Source organism: Megalobrama amblycephala, linkage group LG23 (genome assembly GCF_018812025.1).
Source record: "Megalobrama amblycephala isolate DHTTF-2021 linkage group LG23, ASM1881202v1, whole genome shotgun sequence".
In the NCBI taxonomy this organism is placed as follows: domain Eukaryota; kingdom Metazoa; phylum Chordata; class Actinopteri; order Cypriniformes; family Xenocyprididae; genus Megalobrama; species Megalobrama amblycephala.
In genome coordinates, this window is record NC_063066.1 from 27,441,291 (window position 1) to 27,452,095 (window position 10,805).

Here is a 10,805-nt window from a genome sequence, read left to right on the forward strand (position 1 = left end):
TATTTCATGATAATTAAAAAAAAAGGAATTTATATTTTTGTTTATTTTCATACAATAAATAATTTTTGTACTGTATTAGATCAACATAAAATGTTGAAGCAAAACCAACAGAGACACTAACACAGGCTAAAGCAAAAAACATGCACACACAAACACAATGTGCTGATTCCTTTTGTCTACGGACTGATGAAAACCTTCCTGTCGGCTCAACGGTAGCTGATCTCCCTGAAGGCAGCATTGTTCAGGGAAGAGCTCTGTTCTGTCTCTTGTGTTCTCTCTGATGAAGACTGACAGGGCGACCTTTATTTTTGACCGGATTATGTTTCAGGGGAAAGACAAGTTGGCTTTTTTTTTCTTTTTTTTTTTTAAATAGGAAAATGCACCGTCAGCATGTTTCTCTCTGGCGAGAGCACCTTGTGTGATCTTCTGATGATCTTTAGACTAACAGTGTCTGCGAGCACACATGCTTCCATTATTTCCCCTCCATCCAATTTACATTTCCTCATCTTTACAAGTCTGGAGAATGAGAAAGTTCTTCTGATGTTTTTTCACTCGAAAGCGAAGCTGGATAAGTGTCCTTGACAAATTAAGCAGAGCATGCAAAGATGGTGGGAATTTAGGGCATTTTTCATGACGCCCTGCAATCTGCTGGAAAAAAAAAATGCTTCATTTGAAGGGCTGTTTAAAAAGCCTCATAAATGCCACCGTATTTCTTGTCTTTCGTAATATGATTCCCTGAGGTACAATTGTTTACCTTGTCTTAATATATGCAAAATCCTTCTCTAATTAATGCACAAGAAAATACCTTATTAGTTCAGTTTGCTAGTGCTTCCTAAAGCAAGACTGATAATGACACAACTTTTAACAAGTTAGCCCTCTGTCCATAGCAGAGAGGGGGCAAATCAATGTTAGCCAAGTGTGAATTTTGACGGTGCTCTGAGGATACTCATCAGCGTTCCCCAGCTGGGCTCTGTGGTGCTGATTACTCTAAGACCACCAGAAGCGCAACCCAACTTTCCCACAGTCATGTTTCCCACAGCCAAGACCTTCCTTACTTCTCGTACTCTCTTGACAATGCAATACAGACCTCGGCAAGCCCAAACTGGTCCATGCAAACGCACAGTGGACGACTAGGTCAGTGTTTCCCAACCTTTTTTGTTTTATGGTCCTCCACAGCCGTAAGACTCAATCCATATCAAATGCTGCCCAAAATGAGTCAACTGATATTATGCTGGATAAAATGTATTATTATTATTATTATTATTAAATTGTTTATTAAAATCCTGTGTACAAGCAAATCTATAAACATCCTTGAATTTCTGTTTTACAGGTTTTGCAAAGAAAAAAAATCCAAGTCCCCCTGGTCTACACACACCCCTGGTTGGGAAACACTGCACTAGATGACTGTGATTCTGTAACTGTAATTATGTCCAGGCATAGACAACAGGTTAACATGTTATTTGATGTTATTATAATACGCAACAGCATTTGTTTCATTCCTTTTTCAGTGTGCACAAAAACAATGACAACACTGTAAACAAAGGTTTGCAATAAATTTCACCCATTAAAAAAGACACAATGAATGAATCTGCATCTCCACACTGATTTTTGTGTAAAAACACATGTTGGCATTTTAGAAATGCTCCAGTCTTCATTTTTTGTTGTGGGAGTAATAACAAAGAGTGATTATTTGAGTATCCTGACAATGTGGCATTTTGCTAGCTTTGCAAATAAATAGTTTTTATGTGTTTATTTGTGTATATGTATTTATGTGTTTATTCTAAAAATATCAATTTAGAATATTTAATAATTATTAAAGAATTAAACAAAGTAAATCTGTTGGCTATAATGGGTAGCTGACCAAGACAAATGCAAGATGTGTGATGGGAGGAGAGCACGATTATTTGTGCACGTTCTTTTCCACTGAGCTGACCACGACTGCATGTTTTACCTCATTTTATATATCTGAACACAACAAATATGCCCTGCACCGTTCAATGATCGTCGGAGCTCACTGCACTTCGTAAAGCTGTCAGAAACACTGCCAATGCAGCAAGAACGGATGTTGGCGACTCGGCGCGTGGAAATGTGCGCGTGTCGAGAGCTTCATTCAAGCTGACGCTCACAGAAATGTAACGCGCAAAACAGGGACTAATATTCAAAGATATTTATTTGTTTAAAGCCTGTGGTTTACATTTCTGGTCATTTTCAATTAAACAAACCCTTTGTTTTGCATATTTGTATTCGTTAGAACGGCAGTGTCTCGCTCGCGCCGTGAGTCTCGTGCTCGCAGAAACATGTCAATCAAACTTACTGCGCGTTCAAGTTCTTGAATAGGTTCTTCGCGTCTGTTTCCTGCTAACTCTGGTAATTAAAAGTAGCAAAAATATAGCAATTTGGGTCAAATTACATATTTCGCATACAAATGAACACCGTGGAATATTATATTGTGTTATTATTCGTGAAACCACATCACAAAGGGAGCCCGCTGCTGTGTGTAAAAGCAATTACGCCCTACTTACATGGCTTTATCAGTCGAAACTGAAAGATACGTTTAAACATTAATTAAACTCACCAATGAAGGTAAATCCGGACGAAAACAAGCAGATCCATGTGAGTACAAGCCCGGATCTCCAGCGGACAAAGGGACCCAGGTGTAACGGCATCTTTATCACCTTCTCGTTCAAGTTTAATTCAGTAATATCAACTCAATGAGCTGCGAGGAGTATCTGCTTTATGGCTGGGTTTAGTTTTTTTGTAATATTACACCGATCAGCGCATTTATAAGTCCTTTTTCAACACGTATCCTCTTCCTGTACCTTGGCCATCAGTGCGTCTTCGTTGCTCAGAGACAGCAGCGCATCACAGGTGTGGTAAATAAAGACGCCACTCTAATTTCTTCAGCTCACTCACCCACATACACACTCCAGACGTGTGAAGAGAGAGAGAGAGAGAGCAAACGTCCTCGCTCTTATACGTCTTCTCACTCTCCGCTGCAGAATACTTGCTCCGGTAAAGAGAACGGTGGATATTGGCTTCAGCGCGCGAACATCTGCTGCTACAGCAATGCAGGAGTGAGGAGACGCGATGTATAGAGCAGTGAGGGAGCAAAACCCGGAGCGGAGTCCGGCCCCTTCACTGGAACGGAGTGCGGAGAGCCTTGGATACGACGCGTCATGTAAGCGAACAAGTGAAGAAAAACCTTTATTGTTTTATAAACAGACGAGACCAGGTCTAACTGTCAGACTTTTAAGTGAATATTTTTTCAGGGTATGTTTGTTTTATAGCGTTTAGTCGTGGCTACAAAAGCTACTAAAACATAAAGCTAAAAAAAAAAGTTGAGATGTTGTGTAAATAGGGGCGAGGCTTGTCACAATGTAGCATGAGACTATTCTAGGCTTGTCAGCTCAACAGTACAAAAACTATCAAACACAAAATTCACAAAACAGCAAAAAAATTATATAAAATAATATAGGCTTACATCATTTGTTGGCTATAGATGTATAATATTTAAAACTAGTTGTTTGACATCAAACCTTTATTTATCACTTCATGATTTTTTTTTTTTTTTTTTTTTTGCCCACACACACATTAAAGTGAAAACAAAACAGAAAAATACTATTAAAAAAAAGTTAAACACTACACATTCGCAAATAAATTACATATAGCAAGTGCAGTGCAAGTACATCAAGTGCATTATAGCTAGCATTTTAAATGTACAAATATGCTGTCTGTCTATTATTGCCAATGGCTAGTAGTTAGATATTAAGGGCATTGTCAGATTAAGAAGGTTACAGGTTTTTTTGTCCCTAGCCCCCATATCTATGTGTTATGTATGATTACACATGAAATTTAAATCAAAAAGAGCTTATCGCTTTCCACCCAAACATTATCCTAATTCCACATATCTGGATCATGAATTTAGATATTTCTCCAGATTAAAGAGGCCATTGTAAGTGCAAGCAATGACACTGAATGTTATAATTCTATTTTACTGCACATCACAATTAGATTCAGTCCTAACCAACAGCAGGGCTTGTTGAGGGTTTTTTGATTTAAGTGGTAATGTTGATAATTAACTCAGGTTACAGAACTGCACCATACCAGCATCTCAACTGCAAATGGATTATATTAAAAAAATTCTAATATTAATAAAATATGAATGGATACTCGTTACTCACATTGTTTTATGAGCCAGAAATTCTGACTTACTGTCATCTCAATGTATCAGGATCAAATTCAGTTTGTGTAAAACGAGAGACTTAGAGCAAAATAGCTAATTATCAGTATAGGGGCATCTGAGTTGTTTGCTTGATCTCATGCTTATTGATTGAAATGAAAACAGTACTTGGGTGTTAAATTGGTAAACATGCAGCAAATACTGTACTTCTACATCTGGGCCCTTTGAGTTGAGTATGATTAAAGATTTAGAGACACCATCTTTATAATGAATTGTACAGGCCGCTGAAGCTGTAGCCATTGATCAATAATAGCATTCTATGCATTGCCAGCAGCCTGTTCTTTAAGGTGTTTTACATCTGTTCAGTCGATGTTTGTATCAAGGTAAAAGTTACTTCAGCCTTGATGTACTTCTCTATTTTTTTTAAGATAGACCTCTCTGAATTGGCATTATTTTTCTGCTCCCTAAAGCAATTAGCTGTAATGTACGTAGTGGTCATAATGACTCTTTGTATTCACTGCTGTATTTCCAATTTTCCCTGAACCTCTGCTTAAGATGTTTCATGGCGATAACTAGGGCATTCGATAAACTAAATTACATAATTGCTTAAAATGTAGTACTCTATTTAATAGACATGCTCACCCAATTGAATGGAAGAAACATCTGTATGTTATTCTGTATTTGTTTCTTATATATAGACTATTCTTTAGTGCCAACACACAAAATGAAAAAAAAAAAAGAAAAATCAATGCTTATTACAAATAATAAAATACAATTAATGTAATAATGCATGGATAGCAAAACAAATAGGATTGTCAACTTTTCAAAGGAAGAGAAAATATATATTTTTTCTATTGATGCTAAAGGTATGCGTCTTATAAAACCATACAGTATAGCAAAATAGAAAATAGAATAGAAAAATGTTGGGTTTCCATGTTTTATGGGAACTTTCCATAGACATGATTTTTATATAAACCTACCCATCACAGAAAACTCTCTGCATTTTTAGATTTTCACTAAAACGTCACTTAGTATGATGTATAAGCTTTTTTCCTCATTAGGACCAAAAAATGCCCCCACAAGGGTAAGGATTTTGGAAATGTTGTCCCCATAACATAGGCTTTACACCCCACCACTATCACCACCACCACAACCACACACACACACACACACACACACTGATCACCTTTAAGCAAATTAGCTGCATCATATCATCTTCCACTGTGCTCACAGCCTCTCAGTTTGAACTTGTGTTTTATCAAATTAGATCTCAGCACCACGATGCAGCGGCTGAGAGACTGTGCGATCATAATAGCTAGTCAGTGGATTGCATATTGTAGTGAAAGTCACTTAACCAGACTGCAGGAAAATGATGGGTTTGAATTTGCATACTTCCCTTTTACTCTCGTTGTGTGCCATCCTCAAATTAGCATGGGTAATGTGTAACTGCACATTAGCATAGCATGTGTAATGGCATATTAGTGTTAGATTAAATTCCAGAAGATAAAAAAGGGGGAAAAAAACATAACAGAGAAGCAAATACAAGAGGGGCAAAAGTAATAAATAAACCACCAGAAAGTAGATCTTTATGCAGCCTGCATACCACAGATTACTGGTGCAATGGCATTAGCATTATTTGCATAGAGTCAGGCACGTGCACAGATAGACCACAAGTAGTGTTGAAGCACCTGCCCTTTTGGCCTCTGACTAGACAAGTGCCCTTTTTGCAAGACTTTTTAGTTTCTGTATAAATTTAACACATGGCATCAATTCTCAGTGTGACAGCTCATTCTTAATAATCCTGCGAGACCCCACAAGCCCCTCCCACTTTCTGCACTATTTTGCCAATAGAAATAGTTCCAAGAAAAGCAGAAAAATGGTGTATCCCAGCAACACATAGTGGTGTTTTGTTCTTGAATGATTCACCATTTTTGAACAAATCGGGTGAGTTAATGATTCAATGATCCATTCATGAAAGAATCAGCCAGTTTGATCGAAACGGTTGAATGAATGATTCAGTGATTCACTTATTACGACTGCCTCCACATATTAGCGGTTTTAGTTTCATAGTATCATTTCATTTTTCCAAACATATTATTTCAAAATGTTATATTTAGAACATTAATCTCATAACATTACATATAACAATATGCAACTTTACGTTTTATAAATAATTATAAAAGGGGTGCCCTTTTTTTCCCTTGAGCACCTGCTCCTCAAAATGTCTGTGCACGGCCCTGCATAGAGAAATAACAAAGTGCTAATATACAGTTCTATAACTATTTTCCTCAATTTATACACTCTCAGAAGGGCTAAAGAGTACAAACTGATAGTTATATACCCTTATTGCTGTCATTATGAAGAAGTTTCAACACCATTACATCTCAGAGGACATGCAATTTCCTAGTATCCAATAACAAAAGACCTCTAAGGGATCTGTGGCACTTCAACATGCCATATTCCAATGTCTCATTCTCTGCTACAGCAATTTCTCACTTTCACAGATATGTACATGGAATGTAATTTGACCAAAAAAAAAAAAAAAAAAAAAAAAAAAAAAAAAAAAACAGGGAGCAACAATCTATGGAACTAAATGATCCTTTAAGGCATTCTGAAGAGTTTCTCTTCAGTTGTTGTTTGTGGGTTCATGTTTTGTCTCACATGTTCTCACTATGTGGTTCCCTATTGCTGTCTGGTCAATATACAGAAGAATCAATACAGATATTTTACATTTTTCGTCACTTGAGGTGCTCACACAGAGTCCAGAATTGATGGGTAAAATTGAGAATATTTTCTGGTCACAAATGTCTTCTACCCAACAACGAACTATATTCTGGATTAATTACAAAATAGCTTTAACTTTATTTGTAACTGCAATATAATACAACTTAGAGTACATGCTGAAAAATTAAAAGATGTTTTCCTTATTTATATGCCACCCCTTGCCCTCTGACAATCTGTGCTCTATACCTGGCCTAAGGATTTGATAGAGACTGAGACTTGGCAGTCTGTTCTGAAATGCCTTTGCATGTCATCTGTTAGTGCTTGCCATGGGGTTATACAATGTAAAATATTCCACAGAGTCCACTGGTTTAAAAGTAGATTAATCCATATTTACCCTGGCATTAAATAAGTAAACTAGAAAGAATTAAACACTCCCTTTGTGGTTTCAACATAAAATCTTAGAAAATTTGGTTACCCATTTTTGCATCTGGATGCTGTCTCCATTGACTGAATGAATTCCTGCACTGCACTATTATATCTTCATGTCTGTAACACATAGTTTTTACTTCAAGCATGCCCGTGTTTAGGGTTTATAAATAAATTCTACATTTAAAATAACAATCGTGCATGTCACTTACACCTTCAACAGTCTACCAGTCTTACAACCTTGAATGAAATTGCAGTTCCTAACAAAGTTAATTGCCAAGTCATCAAAGCAAACTTTTACTCATGTTTGGCCCTTATCAAGTGTTAACTTTGGAACCTGTGCACATAATGATGAGTCACACAACATCATGTTACGCTTAAAAAGCTTGTTATCCTTTGGAGTGATCTTCATAATATTTTCAGAACCAATTTCGCACCACCTCCCCCTAAGGTTTAAATTCCATATATACAGTTTTAATTAGATTCTATAGCTGCAAGGCCTAAAAAAAATAAACATAAAAATCAGCAATTTAAAGTTTCTTTCATGCTTTGAACTCAAGACGCAGTGCATACTCTTCTTTAAATGCATTGTGTATCTTTTTTCCACTTTTAAAGAGCAGAGTTAGCGAGAAATAAATATATTTCATAAATACATTTTATAAATAAAAGAGGTTGTATTTTTGTTTATGAAATGGCCCCCTAAACTAGTGAACTATGAAATTCAATTTACAGACCTTATTAAATTTGTTCCCCCTTATCTAATCTTCAAGCCATTGACCTTCGAAGAGTGTTTATCCTGCCTGCAGTTTTGAGGGCACTATGACGTCAGTTCCTGATTTGGGGTTGACTGAATTTGTTCCAAGAGTCAAAACACAGTCTTTTGTTTATGAACTATTCTCTTTTCTGACTCTCTCTTTCTTTTTAATAAACTCCATTCACATTATTTGAACAATGGGACAAACAATCCATTCAGTGAATGTTCATCTATCACAACATGGATTTCTTTAATATTACACACCAGAGGGTCGTTTTAGAAGATATGCTGATTTAATTTTTTCCCAGTCTCCAGTATTGTAAATAAATTCGCATGCAAGAAGAATGAAGTACCAATACCTCTGAATTCATCAAGTTCGCTGTTGATGCCATAGTTCAGCAAGAGGTTACCTCATCAGGGGGCTCATGATGTTCCTAGTCCTACTTCCCAGCTCTAACATACACAATACTGCCTAAGTGATCAAGTAATGACATTAGAAACGAGTGCTTCTGTAGAACAGAGACAAAACAAACAGATTAATCCAATGTTTCCCAAGCTATTTTTGTGTTGTGTACCCCCACAGCTCCATCTGTACAGCTCCAGTACCTTTGATGAAGACTAGAGGATCTTCATCGACACCAAACCAGAAATGTGTACACTGATTATTTATATACTGTGCATAATCATTAAAATTATTATTATTATCCCTTTAAAAAAAGAAAAGTAATTTTATTGTTATGCAGACAAGCAAGTATGCCATATACCATGCTGTATATTAAATTTATTTATTTATACCATGGTCTGTCCGAATACTCAATTCTGATTGGCTGGAAGGTGTACATTAAAACCGTTAAACGCACAGGTAGTTCCAAGTCAGTTTAATCACCATTCTATATTAATGCACTGCACGGACATGCATATTGTTACGATTGGGTCCTCTGCACCAGATCTCTCGGGCAGCCAGAGGGAGCCCTTGCCAGAGTACTAGTTACATTCGGACTACATTTCCCATAGATCCACATACCTGGGACTGATCACGTCTGCACATGCCGCCAATCATCTCATTACAACACTCTATTTAACATGCACTCTCACTACAGTTCTTTGTGAAGTCTTGATCAGCCACAGTTATAATTTCTGAGCGTTTATTACTGATTGTCTGCCTGTTACTGATTGGATTGTTATTCTGGACTGTGATTCTTGCTGCCTGCCCATTGTCTTGCCTGTTTTTGTTTATCCCTGTCTGCCGCCTGCCTCGAACCTCTGCCTGTCCCTGTTTACCCTGTCTGCTGCCTGCCACGACCCCTGGCCTGTATTCTGGTTTATGATTCCTGTATTGCCCTTGTTACTGAATAAACTGCAAATGGATCATCACCCGTCTGAGTCGTTACACATATGTCACTCACACACAGAGATTGGATATCGCGCTGCGCACACATACACTGAAACGTTCAGAAGCACAGAAACTTGTGGTCAATGCTGCCCCGTATTGTTAATTTGTTATTAAAAAGTTAACTTGGCTACTTGCTACATTATATTACAGCAAAGAGTTGTAACTTTGCTGTTTTTGAAGTAATTAAACTCACAGCACAGATGCAGTCACGCAGGTCATTCACAAGCATTATCTCTCTCTCTCTGTCTCTATCTCTATCTCTATCTCGATAGGTTAATTCATTCAGATAAATGTTATAATTCAAATCAAATAAATGCAATCTTACCGCACTGCTTTATCTCTATGTCTAATTTAAAGCAGACAGAATATTAGACTAGATCTAACGAGATCTAATTTGTAGCTAACAAAAATAACTTTTTAGCATTTTCAGTTAAATTTAGTGCTGCAAACATCAATGACAGCTTTAACATGTCAATGCTGGCAAATGACCATGGTATAAGGGGGATAATCCGCAGCTAGCTGTGCATTAAATGATTTGAATCATGTAATGCTTTGCACCAGGTGGTTCTTTGCCTCCATATCAAGCATTAAAATTGTTTAATGCACAGCTAGTGATGGGTTATCTCTTATTTCAGGGTTATTTTCATTGAAATCTATTTACTAAATCTTTTCATTTACTAAACAATTTTGTTACTTGAAACTAAAACAAATTAAAATTAAATATTTAAAAAATGAAACTTTTTGTTTGAAATTTCAGTTACTTGCTAAGACAACATTTCTTTTTCTTTCTTTTTTTTGTGTAAATTTGAGTACTAAAATAATTAAGTACGGAATAATTGACGACGGGCTGTTGAATTCTTAGAAAATAATGCACGCCCGATCGCCAGCTCTGCTAATGGTCAGCTACCAGAATGTCTGAAATTATTCTCCAAATGTAGGCTAGCTTATAGTCAATAAGTCTAGATTTTTTTTATTTTTTTTTTTATTATTATTCTTTTACTGTAAATACATACATTTAGTTTAGGCCTATATCATTTGATGCACCGAAATTACTGAAAATGTGCAGCCGAAAAAGCAATTTTTCTTTTTGATCGAAATAGTTTTGGAGGGCTGAAATCACCGAAATGCAAGGTTTGAGTTCTATTTCGTGCACATCGTGGATAAACCACAAACATGTCGATTTTATTTTTTTATTGATATGATATGTATTTTCAAGATCAATCTTTTAGTCTGTGTTGTTTTTTGTTGATGCATGGACAAAACTTTGTAGCGCACCCATCCAATAATAACAATAAACTCTGAGCTATGTCATTTTTAATATGAAACAA

The 10,805-nt window shown here is 36.5% G+C and overlaps 1 protein-coding gene and 1 long non-coding RNA gene across 5 annotated transcripts in view; one reads left to right on the forward strand and one right to left on the reverse strand.

Annotated features, from left to right (window-relative positions):
- unc5a (unc-5 netrin receptor A) overlaps positions 1-7,486 on the reverse strand; it is a 263,498-nt gene extending 256,012 nt beyond the window's left edge. For all 4 annotated transcript variants that reach the window (XM_048176234.1, XM_048176232.1, XM_048176231.1 and 1 more), the window contains exon 1: positions 2,576-7,486. In XM_048176234.1, coding sequence (XP_048032191.1) covers positions 2,576-2,666 — 91 coding nt within the window. In that variant the 5' untranslated portion in view covers positions 2,667-7,486. The remainder of the gene's footprint in view (positions 1-2,575) is intronic.
- LOC125258986 lies at positions 3,043-9,458 on the forward strand. Its single transcript, XR_007182707.1, has 2 exons — positions 3,043-3,178; positions 8,668-9,458. It is a non-coding gene; the product is annotated as an uncharacterized LOC125258986 (long non-coding RNA).
- The last annotated feature ends 1,347 nt before the right edge of the window (positions 9,459-10,805 follow it).